The 25,019-nt window shown below is 34.4% G+C and overlaps 3 protein-coding genes across 3 annotated transcripts in view; 1 reads left to right on the top strand and 2 right to left on the bottom strand.

Annotated features, from left to right (window-relative positions):
- The window catches only part of LOC129794500 (alpha-tocopherol transfer protein-like), a 28,176-nt gene extending 14,751 nt beyond the window's left edge, over positions 1–13,425 (bottom strand). The window contains exon 1 of the mRNA XM_055835249.1: positions 13,420–13,425. Within this exon, the coding sequence (XP_055691224.1) occupies positions 13,420–13,425 (6 nt within the window). The remainder of the gene's footprint in view (positions 1–13,419) is intronic.
- The window catches only part of LOC129796081 (long-chain-fatty-acid--CoA ligase 6), a 215,337-nt gene that overhangs the window by 132,717 nt on the left and 57,601 nt on the right, over positions 1–25,019 (bottom strand). The gene's annotated exons all lie outside the window — the stretch shown is intronic.
- LOC129796083 (MOXD1 homolog 2) overlaps positions 11,623–25,019 on the top strand; it is a 271,362-nt gene continuing 257,965 nt past the window's right edge. Inside the window, exon 1 of the mRNA XM_055837796.1 lies at positions 11,623–13,201. The gene's annotated coding sequence lies outside the window, so the exon portion shown is untranslated. The remainder of the gene's footprint in view (positions 13,202–25,019) is intronic.

The raw sequence follows: 25,019 nt of genomic DNA, 5'->3' as shown, positions 1-25,019 counted from the left end.
AAAATGCTTCTACAGATTTTCTCATCCAATCAGAAAGCTCTTTGTTCAAATCCCGCGTCTTCTTCCTTTTCTTCATTTACATTTAACTTTATAACTTCATCATTTGAAGTGCTTTGAAATTAATTAGATTCAATAACGGAGCTTTAATGCAAAGTAATTTAAAAATATATGAACTTCTTTCGATACAAAAATTCAGTAAAATAAAATTTATGTTTTCTTTAATTGAAGAAACGCTCCACATTAATTAATTAAAGCGACGCTCGTCTTTTATTTTATTACTCAAGCAAAAAAAGTTCTAACAGTTAATTACGTGGCAAAGTAACGTAATAAATATATAGAATTTATTGCAATACGTATTGCAAGAAAATTATATTGAGAACGTGATCATAAAATTTAACAGACTGTACACCGAATGCGTAATAAATCAGACATAATTCATCATTCATCATTAATAAAGCCAACATTACTCTATACTCCAACAATACGCAAGAAGTCACATTGAAATTTAGTGAAGTAACTCGAGGCATCCGTCTATTCGACTTTTGCAGTAATTACGTTGCTCAGTTTTGTCTAGCAATGTGCAATTAGAAAGGATATATTCTGGCATTTATAATGACACACAATTCGACCCCAGCGTTCTAATTAAATTGTTCACTTCGGAGAAATTCTGACATCATTAAAATTGAATTGTGAATCCCGTGCAGTGGGATCAATTAGAGAATTTGATCGGTTCGACTCATTCTCCACTCGTGCATAGGGTTGAAAGGTTCCCCGGCATATGTATGAAACTTGACCTCCCATTAAAACCCAGCTAGCCTCTTGTGGCTGTGGCTCCTGTGGCTGCTACGGGGATCCACAGTAGCGCCACCAGACAGTCCCAATTCGTGGCTCTTTCAGTTTTTGCCGTGACCGAAATTGGCGGCCACAGGGGACCCACGAATGGTTGCAAATTGTGACCATGCAGAATTCAATGAATCTTGAAAATCGTATTTCACGTATTTAACACCAATTTAATGTAACAGAAACTTTATAATTTCAAATAGAGATTACTTAAAAATCGATATCAATCGGAAAAGTATAGAATTTTAAGAGAATTAAACATTTTTGTAAAAACGGCCACGAGAGGGTCCCAGAGCAGCCACAGCGGGGACGAGACGTTTACAATTTATGTGGAATATTAGCAGTTTTTTAGCTTTTTCTTGAAAATAAAATATCTGGGCATCTTTAGTATGTTGATAACAACTGATAAATATCATTTTATCTAAAATATAAAGAAAAAAAATTTTTTTTAATCAGCCACAAATGTATAGTCACAGGGGGTCCCCTTTTTTTTGGTTCGTGGCCGCCCTGTGGCTCCTACTTTGGGAAATTTCCCAAAATAATTTTTTGAGCCACCACCGCGGCGCTAGTTATGTTGAGATATTTTTGTGTGAAAGAGAGGCACATAAACGTCATATTCCTATACTCTTCTTACACATTAGCGAAGATTACTTGGTGACAGACCCAAAACGCATTAGGGAGACAAGGATAGAAAAGTGAAACAAATATATATCCGCAAGCGGTGCGCGACCCACGTGGACGGCCACTACGCGGTCACCACACGGCCACAGCGATCCTAAGAAGTGCATGACGTCACAGCGATGCTTCTCACTCACAAGATCAATGATTCTCCGGGAGATCAATGCCAAATGAGTTTAAAATAAAAATATTAGAAAAAAATATTTTTATATTTTTGAATTAAAATATGCTTTTACATTAATTTAAATAATTAAAAATTATCCGAAGATACTTTATTAAATTTTTCGCGTTTTTAATTCCATTTTATCAATGCTCTCTTTAATTACTAATTATATTTTTTTGTGATCGTTCAAAGTTCAAACCAAAAATCATAGTTATTCATTTTTTAGTCAGAAAATAAATTATCTTTAAAATAAAAACCACTCAATCGATATTTAAGTACGTTCAAGAGAGAAAAAAATATGTTTTACCGCACCTACTAAATAACATGTTAAACGTAATTTTCAATCTTAATCTTAGGTATGAATATAGGTAAAAATTTTAACACAAATATTACTGTAAGTATTTTCCTTTAGTTGAGACAATTGCAGGTAATAAATTGGTTTTATGGTATTGTACTGCCGAAAGGCTTAGTAGGGAAAACTAAAAGATTATGCTCCAGGTAGCAATTCGAGCAGCACTTGGGCATCAATGCATATGTTAATATTGGAAATACCCAAATGTTTTGCAAAAAAACTCTTAAACTTTCCAGACGCACAGTAAAGTATATGAATTCATTTTGTTTGCAGAAAATTCATATTATTTAAAGTCTCGAAAACAGCGTATTTTCAGTTTTTAGTCTTTGCAATAGCTATCTATTTTACGTAAACCTACGAGAATAATGTTTGCAATGGTTCCCTATTTAGCCCATATGAAGCACGTGGAAAAATATCATTACAAATAATCTTATTTTCTTTATAATCCTGGACATTTATTGGCATAAAACAATGCCAGGACCCTTCTAAAAGGGTTTAGTTTAGTTTTTGATCAATATTTTGCAATTTTATTATTTTACCCTAAAAATCGTCAATTTTAAATCATTTAATTAATAAAATTACATTTAGGACCCGCATTTTGAGATTATTCATTAAATTTCAAGACGTAAAGTGGATATCGCATTTATTTCTGAATGGTTGATACCCCGAAAATCTGATTACAAAGTTATGATAATTCTTTGACATATTATTGTATATTTCATGAGGGAATATACCATCGCCATGCCCTCTATGTATGTTGTAGAAATATATTTTGAAAGAATATTTTTGGGATATTTTTGTGGGAAATTTTTCTGGATGCTTGCGCCGTAGCCACGAGCCATCCACAGAGGGGACGTCACAGTGACCGGTCACGATTTATTCCCCATTTGTATGTCACCTGACCGTGTGGTGGCTGTCTGGTGGCCCCACAGGGGCCACCCATGACCGCCACGGACCGCGTGGTGGCTGCTGAAGGTGTGCTGGGAAACCACATTGGGTGCAATCTTGGCAATGGAATCGAGATATGTAGCTCATACGGGAGGAATATTTGCACATTAGTTAGGTGTGCTCCATATATGTAAAATTGTGGCACAACTGACCAAGTAATGGCGGGCAGAGTTGAATTGAATATCTCAGAAAATTTTAACTAGATAAAGATGAATATTCTTTTTACTTAAAATTTTATTGGTAAACTTTAGCAATTTCATTTTTAATTCAAACGTACTAAGAATTTAATTTTTTTCTCAGAATTCTAAAAAAAAAAGATTTTTCAAAAAGAATTTTTAATAAAATAATTAATTTAAAAAAAAATTATATGTGACACTTTATATTAATTTAAAAAATAAACTTTGCTTCATTTTTTTTTAGGAAAAACGGGAAACCCCAAATTTTTAGCTTCTCCACAATCATTCTACCGGCTCTATCCTAGAGTCTAAAAATCACGCCCCGATAGAATTAGGAGGATATGTTTTTAAGGAAAATTAATTTGTTTATCTATAATAGAACTTTTTCAACTCTAATTTATTCTACATAGAATTGACCAAGCTGCAGACTCTCTCCGTAAGAAGAGGTTGATGAAGAACTCGCTATGGGTTTCTGTATTTGTCTCTGATGACTCCACCACACAGGTCATGATGTTCTAGCATTCACCTCTAATCCGAGCACTTCCATGTGAACTCTCTGCATCAGTGCTCCAGCTTAGGGACCAATATGGTCTCACACCTGGAGTGTGTTGCTCTCACCTCATTCCCAGCCTCACCCGAAATGGTTTTACTGTTAATGTTGTCGCGAGTGCGCGAAAAAAAAAACCCTCTGTCACAGTGATTGGCGCATAAAGCGACAAAATGGCAAAAATCCCAATACTTGAGATGATTAATATTGTATAGGTAAATCCAATCATACTCCCCGCACACATCCTTCCCAACCAATCTTCATCGCTCGCCGCAATCAGCATTCCCATCTTATGTCGTCTTTCACCTAGCCCGTGACCTTAGAACCAGACACAATTTCCATTGCGAACAAACCCGTTAGAGAATCTCCATCATTATTGGCAGCCGCATAAATTCTTCGCGGGGCATGGTGATTTCTCACATCGTTGTGCACCACACAAAAGGTCACCAAATACTCTATACGCTCCGGAGGGAATTTCTTTTCTCTCCCGCAGAACCCGCGAAAATTGACGATGACCCCAAAGGGTATGGAGTATATATCGCTGTCTATATGTTATTTGTGCTGCAAAATTGCCCCTAAAAAGCGCGCACTTCTTGAAGAATTGGCGTTTGTTGACTCTTGCCAGAGCGCCCAAATTGAACGGTTGGTAATTGATTTTTTATTCGTTCACAGCCCATCTGCAGTATTTCACCATTTCGACAGTGAAAATTGCACGCGTCCTCCGGGAAATTTTGGCAAACACACAAGGTGTGAGAATCAAGATGTCCCAAAAGTCTCAAAATGTTTTAATTGACAACTAAGAGCTTATTAATGGTCATGAACTGACGAAGAGTTTGAAAAGGAACTGCATTGAATACTCAGTCTTTCCCGAAGCGAAAGACAATGATGATCTGTATTAGATTTCCTCACAATATTTGAAGAAAAAAAAGGAAATTATTTAGGAAAAATATATTTTTTTAAATGTCCGAAAATAATTTCTTGCCACTGAAGAAGATAAATGGAAGCGTCGTAAGCTCTGCAAAAATTGTAAAAGGATTTCTTTGGACTAATCACCCAATATTTACAGGAAGCTTTCAGAAGAACAGTGAGTCTGAGAAAATTTGGAAAATTTTTACTGGTTAAAATCAAAATTCAAACAGAAATTTCGACCGAAGACATTGTCTTTTACACTGTCATTCAAGATTTTAGTAAACTATTACTGAAGTCTGTAGTAATGGAACATTTAGTAAAAATTTTAGTAATTATAACACAATATTTTAGTTATGATGCCTGGAATCACTAAAGTCTTTTGTTATGTAAGTATCTTTATTAAAATTTCATTTAGCTGTGAATTTTTTAGTGAAGATAACTAAAATTTGAATTACAGTGTAGGTTAATTGAAAACTTATTGGACAACACGTCCTACGCATTTCCTAAATTTGGAGCTCTTATATTTTTAAACTCAAAGAACACTTCTAAAATTAAATAACAATCTAATCTAAACAGCTAAAAAGTGCTTTCAATTAAGAAGAAAATAATATTATATCAATGCGATTAAATGGAGAAGGTAACATGAAGAGCACACCTATAAGTTCATCTGGGTGTCTTTTCTCCGGCAAATTGACATTGCAATAAAGCGCATAAAATCTCCAATGATGCAGTTTCTTCACGGTTCTCACATGATTTATCTCTCTGTGGTGGAATTATGCGCAACGAAGTGCAATCAAAGATGACAACATTGGGTGAATTTTTGCAAAAGAAAAGCAAGTTTCGTGCATTGAGGAGCGCCTCAGCTACAAAAGACATGCATATGTGCGTGCTTATATAGGATCCTAGAGGCTTTTATATGAGGAGATTGCAGTATAGGACTTTTACCACAAAATTCCCACAAACAGATGTATCTAATTAGAGAACTTCTCTCTCTCTCGCGCGTAGAATCGATTAGAATCGCCAATATAGGGAAAATCTGCATAAAAAGAATAGTGCCGTGCAAAAGGCATATACGGGTTTGATTTGATTGTGGGATGCACACAGCAAAGGCCCCAAAACAACGTCTCATTCGCATCATATTAGTGTGTGCAGCATGGATGTGAATTTCACATAAATGTACATAGGTATACATAAAACGTCGCGCGGAGGGAATACCACGCGGAGATGCCTCTCAGAATTACAATCGCGCAGAGCTTAACGGTACAAGACCTGCTAAACGGCGAAATAACTTGCCAACAATGAAGATGATCCGCCGCGGAGATATACGTGGCTGCATCTGATTGTGTGTATATGGAATTGTATGGTAAAATGACGATGAGTATGAGCATATATAGTTGGGGGGGTATATATCGCCAGTCCATCTGTGCGGAGGCTGGAATAATCCGCGCAATGGATGTGCAGGAGAGACTCCTCAGCGACAGCCAAGTGTGTATACGCCGCTTTGAGAGTGATGAGCATAATCAACGTGCAGCCATTTATATGGATACGGTGTACGTGAAAAACATGAAAAATCTCGACAAGTTAGATGAATGCAGTTGTTTTTTTTTGTCTCTATTCACTCCTAAATTGCATAAACTTATTTAGTCAATTCTTCCTCTTTTGTAGTTTGGAAGTTAGTAAAAAAAAATTGTACACAAGATGGAGCCGCCTGGTTGTATTAAGTTCTTTTTTGTCAAATATATTATCCGGAAGAGATATGATGATGATCAGGTGCCTCTATACCTTAATTTAAAATTGAAAATTATTGAGACGCTTAGTAGTACCAGGCGTCTCCATCTATTGTTGATTAATTTTTCAATAAGTCTAGATGAAGACGCCTGGTTGTACTATGTATATACTTTGCTCAATATATTCTCAGGAAAAGTTACTTTCAATGATAACCAGGCGCCTCCACTGAAATTCAAAAGGTTTTAATACACAGCACCTAGTTTTACCAGGCGTCTCCACTGTTAATTGAAGTTAAAACTGCGGTTACAACTATAGGTGGAGATGTCTGATTGCGAAAGACATTCTATTGTAAAATTTAAATGAAAATTGTGAGGAAAGAGAAAAGAAAGAAAATCCAGAATTAAAAGAAAAAAATGAATATACAAAATTAAGAAGAAATAATAAAAATACAAAAATAAGAAAAAAGAATGAAAAAAAAATTAAAAAGACTAAATAGAAAAATGTAGAAAAAAAATTGAAAGCATTTTTAGATTAGATAGCTTTATTTATGCCCCAGTCATTCAATTTTTTTTCATCTTTAAATTTTAATGCATTGTTTTTCTTTTCGATACTTCTGATTTTTCTTCGATTTACTTTTTCTTAATTTCTGTTATTTAATTTCCTCTTTTCATTGTTTTTTTTTTATTTTCTTCTGTCTTATGTTTTGATGATTTCCCTAGAAATTTTCATTTTTCAATTTTGTTTTAGAATTGTCTCTCTATGATTTTTTGCTTCAATATTTTAGCTACTTATATTTTCTTTACATTTTTCTGCTAAACTTTTTCTTCAGCAATTCTTTTTAATTAAAAAAAAATTAATAAAAAATTTTACCTGAGTGAAAAAAAAATCTTCTATCTAGATTTTAACGATTTTTTTTGGCAATTATTGATGGTGTACCTTTACACTGCTTCGCGTCTTTCCTTTGGCGTTTCAAGCTCTCTATCTTGGTGGATTGCATGCTGTATACATAAAGTAAGGATGAGTCAACGTCACTTCACTAATTATGCCGTTTTTCTGCACATTCCTCGTCAATCCAATGCGTTGATTTTTTTTATTGCATTGATTGATTTTTTATTTTGCACACTTCTTCGTTAATTTATGTAAATATTTGCTGATTGATTCGTTTTTCGGGAAAAATCCACACGAAAAATCAGTGCAAGTGATGGAGCAATTGAATTGCTTATTTATCATCCAAATTGTCATACTGGCTTTCTTTCCTACCACTCTATGTCTATTATGGGGTAGGTGGGGGGTTAAATTAGAGGTAATTGCGCGTCTGAGGGCCTCTCTTTCTCAGAGTAAATGATTTATTCACGCAGACTCGTTTCATGTGGCACTAACAATGCGGATGGAAGTTGCAAGAAGAAATTCTATTTGCCATGCGAGGCACTTCTCGACCTCTTACACCTCTCTCTCTCTCTCTTTCGCTCTGGCCCATAGAGAGATGGGATACCTGGAGTTTGGTGGAGGTGAGTGAGGTGTGCTGTGTTGGGAAAAATAACGATGCGTATTTGCTCTTTATGCGATGCTTCAATGAACTTGAAGATGCCGAGTGTTGTGTGCATTTTTGATTTGAGTGCCATGGCAAATCACAGTGAATTATGGAGATTGCCGGTGCCTGTTAACCTCCCTCTGGGACCCCCACACCCCCAATGCTGGAGCCTGGAGACACTTCACTCTGCCAGTGTGGAAATTAATTGAGTTACTTCAACTCCTCTATATACCTTTGAAGTCAATTTTTGAGCAATTTACCGCGCGCCAGAGTTAATTGAAAGCAATGAGTGGAAAAAAAAAATTTACCTTTCCTGCGTGTTTATTTTATTAAAATCAAAGACACACCATTTCACCCCCTTGAACTTTAATAAGCAGGGTGCTGGTCTTTGCAGAGCCATGGGGATGCTTCTTTCGCTATGGAGAGTACCTACTTTGAGTACTGAAAGTTGGAGTCAGTAGGATGGAGCAAGAATTAGAGTTCACATTCGACTGTGAGCCAATTTGAGAAGCAATTGACCTAATTAAGGGTAGTTTTATTTATTTTAGTTTGTAAATTGAATACTCTATCATAAATTAAGTTAAAGCATTTCAGGGAAATGTTGTGCATGGCCTGCAAAGTGGACAAGATCAAAAGTCACAAGAGCATATCAATGAGATTTCTGGGAAATTTTCTCTGATAAAATAATTTTGTGAATATTTTTAATTAATACAAAATCATTCTCTAAAAGAATTTTATAAAAAAAAGTCTTTTGACTCGTTTTTTACTGATTTTTTATAGAGAGAGAGAGAGAGAGAGTAGGTAACATAAACCCCTATATGTAATAAGAAAGCAGAGAAGTGAACGGTATTAGTAATTCTTTAGCAAGTAGGGGTCAAGTGTCGGATCTCCATCAATTTTCCCGTGAAATGCGATGCGAGTAATTTTCTAATCGGTCCTTAATTTTCAACATGATTTTGACACAATTCCCTCGTTGTGCAGCAACAACGAAAGGCACCAAAGTGGATAATTTTATTGGCGCGAGCACACCAATTACACACTGGCTGGAAGACCCAGTTTCACCTGAGAGAAGACTCCTCAACTCCAAGTCTATATATACCTTCAGGTGCCACACGTTGTGCGGACGCACAATTGTGTGCCTCCAACGTCCATCGAAGGGAAAATGGTGTGGGATTGTGGAAGGTTAATATTAAAAGGTGTTTCGGTGCACGGAGTTCGTGTGTGGCACATAGAGTATAGACGCTAAATACAGGTAATTCTTATTCGTTTTCTAAATGTAAAGCAGAATCGAAACATTATTCATTTGAGTGGATTTTTATGGGCCCCATGCGATCTATAGGGTTGATACGTTGACTGAGGTCCGTGTACGAGGAGTAGTAGCAGCATTGGAAGCCACACCTTTCGCTTCGTTGTCTCTTGTGAGCTTGGGTTCTTGAGACAAATTTCAATAAATAAACATGTAATTTTAGAGAGCTATTTTACATCTTTCTCTCTCTCTCTCTCTGCGTATTCGCAGTGGCTTTGGCAAATATTTTTTGCAAATCTTTTTGCTTTCTTCTCAATGAGCATTTATATATTTACACTGAAGTGCCCCCGGTGTGAGTCACTCGGCAATGTTAACTCTCGCAAAGATGCTCCAAAGTGATTTATCTCACAAGCAGATGAATTAATTTTCCGCCAATTTGCGCCACGACGGTGCTTGTGCTGAGTTTATGAAAATAATTACCCAAAAAGGAAATACTTTTTGCACAAAATTTTCACTATATTTATTTTGTTTAATGTCAAATGTAAATATTTTATGGATATCTTTATTTGTTTTAATAAAGCCATTTAAATTTATTTTATAATTTTAAATTACACAACATGTGCTAATTGATCTGCTAAGAAGCTTTTTTAGCATCATTTTTAATTTCAAATTAAGTCTTGATATTTTTAGAATATTCTAGAATTTTTTTTCAATGGAAAAATGTACGGAAAGATGTTGGAATTTTGAAAGATTCTGTTTTATTGAAATTTTAGTAATTTTTCTTTCTTCTGAGTAATGTGATGAACTTATAAAAAGATATAAAAAATGTTTATAAATCAACAAAAAAGTTTCAATTATTCAATTATATTTTATTTTCATGCTAGATATAAAAGAGCTCTTTCTAAAGAGAATTTTCACGTTAAATTTCAATTCAAAGATTTGCTTTTAATATAATCATCCCAATACGTTATTATTGCACATTATACGCGTACGTCATCTATTTAATGACATAATAATGTTTAGATAACAAGGAGTTAACATAAGTTGTCTTTGTAATTAATATAGGAATTGCTGCTAATTAATTCTATAATTAGATGCATTAAATCAGATTTATGAGTATCAAGAGCTCTTACTTTGTAATCAAGTTTAAAGTATATTTAAAGAGCGCGAGCATTCAAGTGCGTAACAAAATGTTAAAAAAAATTTAAAAGAAGTTTAAAATTTACAATTGTTTTACAGTTAGGTATTAAAATCTTTAAAGAGCTTTGGATCAAGAGTCTAGAAAAGTTTTTTTATTAACACGATTAAAGAAAGAAAGGTGACTGTCAAAATCCTATAAGACTTTTCATAGAATACCACAAATCTTACAAATTTTTTAATAAATAAATAAAATTTAATTAAAGCCACATATTTCATCTATGTAAAAACAAAAATAAATTAAGAATAATTGTTTTTTCAATATTTTCTTTAAATAAAAATGATTCTTAGGTGATTTTTAGCAACTTTACAGCAATTTTAATTTTAAAAATAACTTCAATTGAGCGATAAAAGAAACGAAAAAAACTACAAAGTTTTTCTTTACCGGAAGCTCAAGAATTTACAATTAAAGTATTTTTCTAGTGAATTGTTTGGTTGTGAATGAAAAAAAATCTCTAAAGTTTTCTTTGTAAAAAAGGAAAAGAACTTAAAGTAAAAGGAAACTGAAAAGAGCTTGACAACATAATCCTTTTAACTTAATCCTTCTCACCACTAATCCGTTTATTTTCTCAAAATTTTTAAATTTTACTAATTTTTAATACATTACGACCACTCAAATGGTGTCTGTGCAAATTTAGTGAGCATTTAGAGTTTATTCTTTATGATTATGTTAATCATAACAGTGCTGGTGTTCATAATAGAACTTTGCCGGTGTATTTCCACTTCAGCAACACCACTAACTCTAATTAGACTTTCATTGAGTTTAGCTGCCAGTGTGGCGGTTTAAGTGGTGAAGAGTATGCTGAAAATATTTTCTACATAGCTTTGGGGTGTGTTCTGTGGGGAGGGAGTGCTGCAAATCAGAATGACTTTGGGTGCCTCTTTTGCACAAGCAAAACGATGGTGATCCATTGCCGACACAATTGATAGGTGTGCGAGCATGCAGCAGCTGGCTGAGGTGTCTGTGGCAGCAGCAGAAATGGCTCTGGGGCCCACGTTCACGTCTCATCACAGTGGCTGGGGAATGAATGGTGTATACTCTGGTGGGTATTCCAGCCACCAACTGGAAGCCTCTCCTGCAGCTGGAGGAAATTCCAGTTTGTACCCAGTAAGGTGGGGAAGTGCACGGGAAGGTGGTCGCAGCTGTTTCCTATGAATGAGTCCGAATGAGTGGAGAAATACCGACGTTTTCGGGTGAGTTCGGAACATTCGGCCGGTACTGTGCGCAACTGGAAGGCGCCTGTGGTGGGGACTGGAAGATTTTACCGAGAAACCGTGTCGTGGTCACTAAAGCAACTCATCGTCATATGAATGCCAACCAAGCGACTAGTAACGTCGTGACTTTCATACGTGGTGGATGCTGTTGGTCGGTGTACCGAGCAAAATGTTTATCCCATCGAGACATGAGCATTTTCTCACGATCTCACCGAAAAACGCATTTCTCATCCAAATTCTCTAATTTGTGCTCCAAACTGCATTTGCAGTTAAAGTGAAGAAGCGGAAGTACTTTTTACAAAACTTCTCTCAAGAAGAAAAAAAATCCACATCTCGTGCACATAAATCGTCTTCACATTTATCAGAAAGAAAAAAGAAGAAAGAACATTTTTTCTCTCGTCGGGATTCCTTTCAAGTGGTGCCTGGATGAAAATCTAAAGGACCTTCTTCTTTAAAAGAAAAAAATAGAAAATTCTGCTGCTGTGCTGAATTTTTCTACAAGTGTGCAACCACTAAATTAATAATTAAACATAGTGCAATGAACACACATCTCCCTTTGAATTCTCTCGTGAACTAAAGGGAAACTAAAGGGTGGTCCTTTGTAAATTCAAACGAAAGGATTCGTGAAAAATTGCAATTCGAGTTCGATTTAAACAAAAAAAAAATAAAACCCTATCACGTCGTACGGGGTGAATTGAATCAGGAAAAACCATTGTTCCGGTGAGGTGGCAGAGAGGAACCAACCCCCAAAGTCATTGATCCTTGGTACGTGCTTTCGGTTATTTTGTCGCGGGTTGAATGTGTGCCAGGGATAGGAAATCGAGACGGAATCTCCTTGTGTGAGAAAAGGAAAAATCGATAGGGGTTGTGCAGTGAATTCCCGGTACTTGCCCTCAAACGAAAAAAAAACACCAAAGCCACCCTCGGGGGGATTGAGGAGCTGTCTTGGTGAAAAATTGCGAGGTTTTTTTTTGCCAATCTCTTCTTCTGTGTGAAACTACACCAAGAAGAAAAACTTCTTATTCTCTCGCGCGACGACGTCTTTGGCTGAATTTCTAAGAAGTGGACCTAATTGGGGGTCATTAATTACATTGGACTTGTACCGTATTTTTGCTGAAGAGTTGATAAGCAAATTGGGTTGAGATTGAAAGAGCTAAATTCTTCATTTAAAGCCCTTTGAAGCAAAAAAAAATAATTGCGCGGGAAAGTGTTTAACTATAAGAAATCCAGACCAGTGCTAAAAGCCCACGTGAAGATCAGAGTCGATGTCATTGGCATCCATATGTGTGTGGGTTTTGTAATTAAGAAGAAAAGAAATCTAAGAGTGGAGTGTTTGAAAGAAGAAGAAATCAAAGTGAAGTAGCCGCGTTGGGAAGAAAATTTGTAAAAAGACGAAATTTCTTTAAATTCAAAATTTCTTTAAAATTCAAGTGCAAGTGAAAAGGTCCATCAAACCTCCTAAAAAGAAAGAAAGATTTAAGCTTAAAGTGTTTTGTGCAAAGAAAAGGAAGCTGAGCTTTAGTAATTGCCAACTTCTCAATCAATTTGTGCTCTCTTGTGTCCAACGAACCATACAGTATAAAGTGCTCCAAAGAAGTTATATATAACCATCAACTTTGCCGGTTTAACCATTTGTGTGTGTAAAAGATACATACAGCAAAATTTAACAGCGTGAGTATCAATTATGGTTGATGTTCCTACAAACAGCATGGTGTTTGTGCAAGAGAATGCCATTAGCCCAAGCTAAATCCCCTCAAGTGCTGATACACGTGTAATTTATCCAAACAATATCCAAACACATACCTAGGCCCAAACATTTCTATTTAACAATATATATATTGAATTAAACTCCATTGATATTTTGGGGTACGGATGTGCCGAAAACTTACCCTCATTTTGGATTCATTCCAACTTTCACAATTCTCTTCCTTTTGCACACAAAACCACCTCCTTTTGTGCCACCCCCCAGTCCCATTTATTTTCTCACAAAACCACCCCCAAATGGCATTGGAGGTTCAATTCATGTTGCGGTTATGGGGAAAGTACAAAAACAACATAGTCCCATGAGATTTGATTTAACGCGGGAGCATCGTAAAATTAGCACTTGCCATTTAATGTCTTTCCTTGTGGGTGCTATACACAAAACAAATATTCCATTCTCAAAAGACTCACGGGGAATTGCCGTGAGTTTATGGCACCTCTCAAGGGGGTTTGGGTGAACCATTCTAAAGTTTTAAATTTTAAGGTGTACACGAAGTTAAGCAAACATGCATTTCCGGAATCTCACACAAATGACCAATTTCAATTGCATGTTTTGGAATTTGAAAGTGAAGCTATGTACATAGACTTACATACATATATAGTTGGAATTCCTCAACAAGAACAAAAAATCCGTATATTTATTTCAAGCTAAAGTTTCTCATGAAAATGTTTAGAGTATGTGCTAAAATAATTATTTTTTAAGTGAAATAAACTTTAAGATCTTAAGGAAAATGGAGGAAAATTATGGAAAACATTTTAAAGTAAATTCTTCATTTCATTTTCGGATGGTTCCTCAAACTTTAAACAAATTATTAAGTTTGAGCCAGTTTGAGCACTATCTAAGGGAAGAGGCTCACGGGTTATTCAACTGAAAACTATTTAGTTTTTTTTGTGTGAAATATTGTAAAAAGGAACGAATATTTCTGGTTATTAGAAAATAATTTGATTTATCAGAAAATATAAATATTTTAATTAATTTTAAGTAGTAATTTAAATCGGTAAATTTTGAATGCATTTTAGAGATGACCTTTGAAGTAATTTTACGATATTTTAATTAGAAAACGAGAAAAAGTCTCCAACTAGAGATAAGAATGTAAAAACCACAAAAAGTGACTTAAAACCGTTTAAAATTACCAATTTGTACATAGGAGGTACAGTTTTACTATTTTTAATAATTCAAAATGATAAAGGAAAAGCAAAAGATAAGGAAATAGAACTTTTCCTCAACTTTTGCATGATTTTTCTTAGCTTCGGTTACTTATTTAAAAAAAAAACTAATTCTAGTAAATCTATTAGCGGTTCTAGAACCATTTCTGTCTCAATTTACATAAATAATTTTCTTTTTAGAACTGTAAGCTTTAGTACTTTTTTTTAAAATTAATTCTCGATTTATTTAGTGTTAATTCGGTATATAATTGTTTTCGTAGAACAACATTCTTCAACTTTATTGTTGAATCGATTTTTCAGATATTGGCTAGGTATATGGCTCCTAACCAAGTTATCAGGTTAATTTAATTTCCCATTTTCTGGTATTTTGGAAAATCTCAAAATTGAGGAAGAAATACTTTTAATGCGCCCTAGAAAAGTATTTCTTCTTTAAAAATACGATTAAAGAACAAAACAAAGCGTAAAAAAGTTATGTTTTTTCATAAAAAAGCCAAAAATCTTATAACGAAAAGAAAGAAAAGAATCGGAAAGATTTTTAAGAGAATTAACCTCTTTATTACGATTAATCCACAATATTCCACAAGAAAATTCTTCGAACTTGGTATTGACTTTTCAAAAGTTCTCAATCGCATCTTCAAAAATAGTTGGTGTATAAGAATTTTTTTTTATAAATTATGTATTGTATATAGCAATACTACTTACTTGCAAAAAACAAAAAAATATTAAAATCGAAATAAAATAATGGAAAAATATATCATTTTTCACACCAAAAAGGTGTTTTATTTAGAAAAATATTTTCCACAAACCCTCGCTGCCACCCTCGCGTCATCCCTTCGTGATTTCCATTTGGAATATCATTAGCGCATTAGTCACCATTTGGTTTGAAGTGGCATAAAAGAAAAATTAGGCTTGTATTGGATATTAAAATTCCAAATATCACCCTCAGTTGCCACATTGATGGATGACTGCACAGGTTAAATACTTCAACCCTTCACCCCGTATACCCATGGCGTTCACTCGCCATCCCATGCTTTCATTGAGTCAGGGGGTGGGAACAATGTGTATTTTGCGTGAATGGAGAAACCCACCACCGTGAGTTTAATTCATCCATACGGAAAAGTATATTCGTGAGAGTGAAACCGAGAAGAAAAACCGGTAATGGCTTAATAATGTTTTCCCATATATAGTACACGGGGCTTTTTTTGCATGAGATTGAACTTCATTTTCTTCATGCCACTTCCATGCATTTCTTACACCATGACGCATTTCCCAAACATGTTTTTCTTGTTGTATAATAAAATTCCAAATATACGCACCAAAGGAGCGAGTACCAATGGGAATGCCATTGCGTTTGAATCTTTGACATTGTTCTCATTTGCCATTGGATGTGCAGAGAAGATGAGAGAGTTGTATTTTACCCCATGTGCGTCTGTACTGTTGCCTAAGAAAACAATCCCGGAATCTTTTTGTTTATTCAGACACTCCAATTATCCCCATCAAGCAGCAGAGGGAAAAAAAGGAAGAGGGTTTATAAGAAAGCACTTCTTTTTTTTTATTCAATATATAGCGACAATAAATCGTGTGGATAAGCAAAGGACCAACAGTTGAGACATCTCCAACAACACCCTAGGTGGTGAAGTATTAGTATTTCCAACAACCCCACGTAAACTTGTTCCATTCACAGAGATTCACATACTATTTGTGCAAATGTTTCTCATTAATTTTTTTTTCTTTTCTTGTTTCTTGCGCCTTTGATGGGTGCTTCGGTGCAAGATTGGTAAACAAAATCTCGGAGGAAAAAGCGAAGGGCAATCATGTTAATCCCAGGCAGTTGAATTCATCACTTGATCATCCAAACATCTCTGCATCTTCACTCGTTGTGCCACTCTGTGTGAGAGATGTTGTTGTATAAAGTATAGGAAGTAGGAAACCTCGAATTGACTCACTTGTAACTCCCAGAGTTTATCTAAACAAGTAACATTATACGTCGTTTTGTCGTTTTCGGCTCTTCTCATGCGCGGCATGTCAAAAATGAATTCAATTGCCTGGTGCTTCTGGCAGTTGCCCATATAGAATGTATTTAACTAAATCTACCACGACATATTTTCCATTCAACAGATTTTCCTTTTCCCCCCATCCCGAACAACAATTTGGATGGCAAGTGATGTCCGTTACTAATTCTCAAATCAATCTCACTGACAAGAAAGAATTTTTCCCCACGAGATTAAACTCTTTTTCCTCCAAAAATTCTCCGAACTCTGCCTGAATCCCAATATTACATATTGAGAAAATTTATATGTATTTTAAAGAAATCAAGCGGGATCTTTTAGTTGTATTAAAAAAGAGAGTTTGATTTTATTTTTCCAATGGCTAATTTGATTTTTTTGCTGATTAAAAAAAATTATTAAAAAAATGTTTTTTTTTTCTTCAAAAACTGAACAGAATAAATGAATGATAAATGACAGATTAATTGGGTTCAATTTCTTGAATCGAAAATTTGGATTTTGGTCAAAAAATTCTCCTTTTGATAAGGAAAATGTTCTTTTTTGGTCAGGAGAATGCTAATTTTGGTCAGAAAAATGTTTCAATTCCAAGAGGAATGTTCTATTTTGTGAGAAAAAGTCCGCAATTGCAATCAGGTAAATGTTAGATCAGGATAATAAGAGATTGATCAGTGAAAAGTAGATTTGTTTGACCAAAATCTTAATTTTCTAATTAAAAGTATTAATCCAGAATAATTTTTTTTAATTGCGATAATGTAAAACGAAAGATTGGAACTATCAAAGTCAGGCTATTTTCTAAAATACATTATTTTCAAATCCAATAAAGAAAAATTAAAAAAAAATTTCAAGGAAGGAAATTTTCTACTCCGCCTTAAGGTGGCAATAAATTGTCTAAAACGTAGCTGGAAAAGTATAAAAGTTGTGTTTTGTTTGTTAGAAAAACTGCAATTCCAAAAAAATATTTAGAGCTTTTTCTAAACCCTCAGTTGACTTTATTAGCCTCAGTCTCCCCTAAATATATTCAAGTCCTGGGAAATACGATAATTATCACAATAAATTAATGGAATTAGATAGATGATTTTAGTATTTGTCAAATATTTGTGGCTTTTTTTGATGCACAAAAAATATTCAAGTGTTGCAATTGATCAGATTACCGCTCAAATGGCGTTTAGATTTAAATTGATTGCTTTATAGAATTTAATACATAAATATCAATAACAACCACAACATATGATATTATGCAATGTGGATAATGAGATGCAAGCATGAGGGAAAAATATTGAATTCGCTCTTAAAGTTTAACCAAAATGTTAAACACGCCTTTTTTGGGAGAAAAAACATTCATTTCCTCCTCTTGTTCCATGTTGGAGAAGAATATGCTGCGGAATTTGGGTGGTTTTGGAATTTATGAACATGTTCGCGGCACTCCGACGGCATCGCTCGCGTTGCTCATGTCATGAAGTTTAAGAAGAACTTTGAAGGCTTTGGGGCTTAAATTTAGTTGCGGAGGATGAAGGTGGGGATAGTTTAAAAGTTAATTTTTGATTTTTGCACAATGTACGCGAGGGTGAAAATTTCCAAGAAAAACAAAATGAAATTCTTGGAAAATTTTCTCCATTTAGTGTTATTTTTAATTAATTTTGTTATTTAAATTAAAAGCTTATAAATGGTTGTAAAACTTAATTATTTAAATTATGTAGACTAATATTAACTTTATGTATTTTAAAATGTCTTTCAAAATGATCTTTGTGCTTTTCGAGGGGTTTTTGGGGCTGTCTCTTGAGAAGATTTTTAATCTCGTTGATAAACAAAACCCCTAAAAGACTCAAATTGAGGTCATTCAATTAAATTAGTTTTGGCTACTTAAAAATTTCCCACCAAAATTCTTGTACAAATACCTCAATCATGATTCCCCAATTATACGGTGTTTTGCCATTGATTTTTGCGGTTTCGACATTTAATTCCTTCACCTGCCAATTCCCCAATTCGCCACATTTTGTTTACCGGACAGCAATTGAGCATTGGATAGAGCCCCACACAAACTTGGGTGGTTGAAATTCAACCAATAATTTGCCAGATAAATCCATTTTGACACTAAATTCATTTAATTAGCCGCAATATACGAATCATTTCCGCTGATTATCTCATTTTAAATGAAAAATAATGTTCTTTTATTGATACACACTGGTCCGTTGTGTATTGATGTGGGTGATTTGAGTGAATTTTGCTGGCAAAACTAACACACAATATAGCTGCAGCATAAGCGATGCTCCTTGTGCAACATGAATTAGGCAGTGAAGGCTCGTGCACCGCGCCCCATGTTGTTTATACAAATTAATTCCTATGCACAAGATTGTAAACAGAAATTATAATTCTTTGTCGTTTTGTATGTTCATCCTCTTTCGTGTTTTGCAATACCTACGAAAGCCCGTGCTTGGCATTGACCAGGGGGATGAAAAACCGTTGCAAACAGGGAGAAAGAGAGAAGAAATGAATGGGAAATGTAGAGAGAGAGATTATGACCATTTCCACGGGGGAAAGTTCATGCCATGCTGAATGGGAAAAACTTATAACATAAGAGAAATTTTTTTTCATTCATTTTTTGTTACATAATATGGAATATTTATGAAGGAAAAATTTGCGGGATATATAGGGGTAAAAATCCGTCTTTTTGTAGAATTTTTTTGTGAATGAAATTGACAGAAATTGCACGGTTGGTATTTTCATTTTAATTAATTCAAATTCCTATTTGTCTTAAATTCTCACGATAAACTGCAAAAATTGACCTCAGAGTCTGTTTTTTAATTAATCCTTTCAGGTTCATTGGGTCATACGCTGTCCCAAAGGCTCGTTTTTTAAAATATTTCTTTTTTTTTTAGCTATTTTTTGATTATTGAGTCCAAATTAGTACAAGACTATGTCTTTACAATCCCTGATCATTTTATGACCACAAAAGGACATTCCCAAGGACTCACAGGATTAGAAAGGACGAAAAACCAAAAATATTTGAGTTAGGTTTTTTTTGCCAAAAATGTCTTATTTGAGCTTAAAGGAGCCCATAAAAATTATTTTTACTTCAATCAGCTCGCTAGATTAGTCACGGACCTGTAAGGGTTAAAATCCATTAAATGTTTATCTTGATAAAAAAAAAGATAGAGTCACGGGGGTGGAAAAAAAAAGAATTCAACGAAGGATTCCATACATCGGTTTTTCTTTACAATGGAATGAGATTTTGCATAAATTTTCCATGGATTCATCCTGGATTATGCGATGGAAATGAAGGGGTTGTACTTCCTAAATCCCTGTTTGCACAAACTCGGACACAATATAATGAGCACCACCGCTGCTGGAGCACTTTTCCCACCACCTGAACAATCTACATAACTCCTTCTCTGCCCCTTTCCGGGTGGACGTGATGATGAGCCAAAAGCTCAGCACCAAAAGAGTTCTTTGCGGAATCAAATGAAAAGCGAAACAAAATGAACAATTCACCTGTGAATGGTGAGATATGCATACACAGCCTCCACAACCTCCCCCAACCCCTGTGGAACATTGGTTCCATTCTTCCGGCGACACTCTTGACAAAATAATCACACAATTTCATTCGGGCGAGGGGGCAGACAAAAACAAGTCACAACTACTTCATTGTGGGGACAAATGGGGGCGATTAAGCCACCATGTGTGGACGTGCTTTTGCTATGAGGGAAAATACCATGGAAAACTTTTGTCTGTCCATTTCACCCAACGGCAAAGAGTTTGGTGTGGAGAGAATTTACTCATTTAGCACAGGGAACAATAAACCGACAGTTTGGAGTGTTTTCGCCTCAAATTTGATTGGAACATGAGATTTATTGCTTCCGTTTTACGGAAAAAAGGAAGTCCAAATGTTTTTCTTTTTCTTCTTTCTTGTAAAATTTAAATTAAAAAAAATATTTTCCCAACTAAATAGGGGTATATTGATAAGACTACTGTGAATTGTCTACATAGCTATTTATTTTGCTGTAATATATAAAGGAGTTTATTCGCTTCTGTATGGGAAAACTCATTATTTCAGAAAACAATTGGAAAATATTCCAATTCTTTGGGAAAATAAAAATTGAATTGGAAAACGAGACAAATAACTTTATTTTTTTTCTATTAAGAACCGTTAGGAAAATTTCGTAAAGGTTTATTCAAAAATGCGATTAATGACGTCACAATTTTACTTTTTCGTCTTTATAAACGTCTAAAATATTTGTGTTAAATTTTTGTATGCAAACTTAGACGTAATTTTAACAAAGTAATTTTATTTTTCATACACTGAAGAAGAAAAACTACTCTAGTGACGTCACGGCGTGTGCCGATTATTTTCTTGAATGATAAGTTTCCATACAAAAATGAATCAGCTCCTTTATTGAAACTATTTAATTTCATAACGAATTTTTACGTTATTAAGAATTTTTTTGACTTTTTGGGATTGTTTTTCAACAAGTTTTTTTCTTTTTCATGAAAAATGAAAGATGATTCTCAAGAGTTTGTTTTTATAAATAATTTAAAAGGCTCACAATCTTATTATATACGAGGTAAATTGTCGCTTCGCTCCAATTTACCTCGCCCCGCTTCGCGCAAATTTTTTTCTAGACTCATTTTTTTCTATTCCACTCACAACATTGGCGCAACATAGGCACAAAACGTGCTTGGGTTGCGCCATCATACCCTGATGCAACGTTTAAGCAACTAAATAAATTATATTTAATAAAATTAACAATTTTTGATAAATTATCAATAAAAAATAATTATTTTAGGGATAAATAATGCATAAAACTCATTTAGAGTCCAAAAAAACTTCAATTTCAAGGAAAATTTGTTCTTTTTCGATATATTTTTGCAACTAGCGCAACGTTGATATATACTTTCCTGCAACTATTTTCTAAGTGATTTTTTCAAAGTTAATTATTTTGCTTAAAATTGAGATTTTAGTGTGTTTTTAGGTAAATTATTCTTTGAGAAGTTGTAGAAAAGACTTTAGAATGCAAAAACACTTAAATTTTTCAAGTTATTGAAATAATAAAAAAAATCTTGCAACTTTGGCAACATCGCGATAAAGTATACTGCATCGTTTTCCATGCAACCATATTCGCAACTTTAGCAACTAAGAAGTAAACTCTCTTGCAACGTTGCTTCAGAGTTTCCAAAGTTAAAGTTGCAAGGTGTTTGTTGGGTTGTGATGCTTATAGAGTAGATTCGAGCCACTCATCAGTCCCAAAAGAAAAAATTTGCAAAGAGAAGAAATCATTTTCATAAAACATTTCACGCGCCAAATTCAAAAATTTGCAAAAACTGCATGAGACTTATATGGGGCCATCTGAAACCGCCTGTTATAAGGAACCTCTGTACCAAATTTCATCGCGATCGGTCAAACGGTGTAGATTTGTATAGAAAAGACGGAACGACGATTACCAACAAACAGGCCTTTCTTATATTATATAGATTATGTTGTTTAATTTGACAACCGTGTACTAAAGTTTGTAAACTTCTTTAGAAAATAACTTCAGCAGAAGCCGATTGATGATGAAAATCGTTTTCTTACATTACACTGCTGCTGCTGTGTTGCACCGAAAAGGAACTCCCAAAAGGAACTCCAAAAGGTGAATTTTGTGAGGGAAGATTTTGTCGAGAATTATGAGGACGACAGCATCTTTATTGCTATATGCACCCAAGGAGTGACAGATGTTCGTGTCCCAGACAATTTCCCATTCAAAATGCTACATTTACATCTCACAACGAAACACCATTGCACGGAACTTGTCTCCATTCGATCTCATCTATAAATGTAACGACAATAAATGCCATGGTTGCTATGTAGGTATATATACTTTTTACTAGGTAGTGTACAACCCTCTCCTGTCATCATCGTCATTGCATTTTATTCCCTCAACACTTTGTTGCATCTTCTCATAGCTCCCTGTGAACCCCTCTCTCTGTGTGACCACCTTTCTGCACCTCACCACTGCATACAATATAAAAGACAGAATATTTCCTTCATTTTAAATTCCCTCTCTCTCAGACTTTTACGGAATAAATTCACTTTGGGTTGCATACAGAAAGTTTCCAAGAGCAAAACTAAACGCCAAATCCTCTGTGAATTCTATCATGTGGCGAATATTTAAATAAGATGACACAACATTTCACGTTTGAAGCGCACATGTCTGCAATATCAACGGGATTAAAAATGTATTTTGGATTTGCTTTTTCTCCGGCTGAAATACACTCTTTTTTTTCTTTCTTAAATTTGCATGATATAATTGGGTGCTTTGTGGAGTCATAAATCAAATCTACTACAAATAATTTTTGCATATTTTTCACAGTTTATTTTAAGTCTCTTTTTGAGGTCAATTTGGACAAAATTTATGATTTTCTTTTTAATAAAAGGAAAAAATTCAAAGTAGGAGGAATTTATCTGTACAAAAATATTCCAATATTCGGAATATTCGAAGGTACTGAAAAAATATTCGGAATCTTAGGAGAAATTTTCCTTTAATTGAATAATCGGCTTGTCCGGGAATGGTCTGGAATGATTTTCACAAACTTCTCAACTTTATTATAATTTAAAGATCAGAAAATTAGTTTTTTTAGTCAGAAAAATCATTAACAAAGTGTTATCATCAAAAGGGGCATTTTCCTAATTGAAAGGAAAATTCTTCTGATCGAAATGGAATATTCTCTCGATTAAGTGGAAGATTTTTCAGATTAGAAGACTAAATAATTAACTAATAATTTGATTTTAGTCTAATCAGACTAAATGTCTGTTTAGTGAGTTTTTCCTCAAATAAAATGCAAGAAGAGAGCATAAATAAAAAAAGAAAAAATATAAAACATTTTATAAAGAATTTTCTTTTTTTTCTAATTAGTTGGTGTTCCACTTCGTGGCCAACACCAAGTATTGTAATCGTCGGATTTTCCGACCACCTCAGATCGGGCTCAAACTTGGTTTGAGCACGTTTCAGACAACCTACATTCCAAAAATGGTGGTGGAAAATTTTTGATCCGGCCGGCCTGCCGGCCGGCCGGTCGCCCAAACTTTGCCTTATAGCTAGAGAACGGTAACAGATAGAGACTTCCGGTTTGAAGTTTTCTATAGAAATGTGGGTGTAAAATTTCATTTTTTCACATTTTCGAAATCCAAGATGGCCGCCGTCCGCCATTTTGAAACACCATCAACCAGTTCCCTTATAGCTAGAGGTCTGAAATTTTTGTATGTTGTAGAGCTCAGTGAGACGTTTTCATCGATAATTCATACTTAAAATCGGTCAAGCGGTTTAGCAAATATGGCGGCCTAAAGCAAAAAGTGTTTTTTCGATATATCTCGAGAACGGCTTGACCGATTTTGACCATCTTGGTATCAAATGAAAGGTATTGAGAAGCCCTACAACTGCCTAGAACATTTAAAGTTTCAAAAACATCCGCAAGAGGCGCTAAAAACAAAAACAAAAATTGCCTAACTTTAAGGGGCTATATCTCCCAACATCTGTTATCGTTTTCCTTTAAATTTTGATATGTTGTAGCCTGACTCAATATCTTTCTCCAGTCCGAAAATGAAGAAATTCTATGTCGCCGTTTAGAAGATATAGCCATTTGAAAAATTCTTGAATTTGAAAAGTTCTAAGAGTCATATCTCCTGCACTGCTTGACCGATTTTGCCCATCTTAGTATCAAATTAAAGGTTTTGCAATTCTCTACAACTTTCTAGAACATCAGAACCCTCTAGAACCACTTCTTCGAGACAAAAAATGCCAAAAACTGTTTTGCTAGAACAAAAATCCGCCATTTTGTGATATGGAGATGACCTTGAAAATTATTGAAATTTATGTCAATTTATAGCCTGTTTTAATACCTTTCCAAAACTAGTCAAGAAATTTCTGTAGGTCTTATAGAACCAAAGATATAACCATTTTTATCCATCAAATTGCCGAATTTTACAAAAAAAATTAACTTTGCCTACTAATACTGCTCACAAATAGTATTACAACGCATAAACAAACTTCTACACGTTGTGGGACACCAACTCTTATAACTGGACGCGTTATGATTGACTTTTATTTGTCACGCCAAAATTTTATTTAAGAGCTCTTCTAACAAAGTTCCAAAGGACAATGAAAATAGGATTACATGAGAAATAATTATAATAGAAGATATTTAGCTTAAGTAACCATAGCAACATTCTTTTCTTTCAACTTTAAATTAATAACTTTTCAGTTATTGTATGAATTTCAAATATTTTAAAAATGATTCAATTAGCTCCGAGTCACATTTTACTTCAGAAAAACTAAAACTTTTTCATCTTTTCCACCATATAAAGTTATAAAAATTCTCATATTGATTTGTGATATTTTTGTAAGAATTTTTAGATAGGTAAATAAAAGTAAAACTTTCTATAATTTATAACGATTTACAATGGTTTTCTTATTTACTTCCATGTCTTGAACATTTGATGAAACTTCTTGGAAAATTACACCTAAAATGTCAAAAGAAAATCTATTTATACACGCAAACAAACTCCAAAGTCAACCACGCTGGAC

Source organism: Lutzomyia longipalpis, chromosome 4 (genome assembly GCF_024334085.1).
Source record: "Lutzomyia longipalpis isolate SR_M1_2022 chromosome 4, ASM2433408v1".
Lineage (NCBI taxonomy): Eukaryota > Metazoa > Arthropoda > Insecta > Diptera > Psychodidae > Lutzomyia > Lutzomyia longipalpis.
Note: the sequence above shows the minus strand (reverse complement) of the source record. Positions and strands in the feature narration are given on the sequence as shown.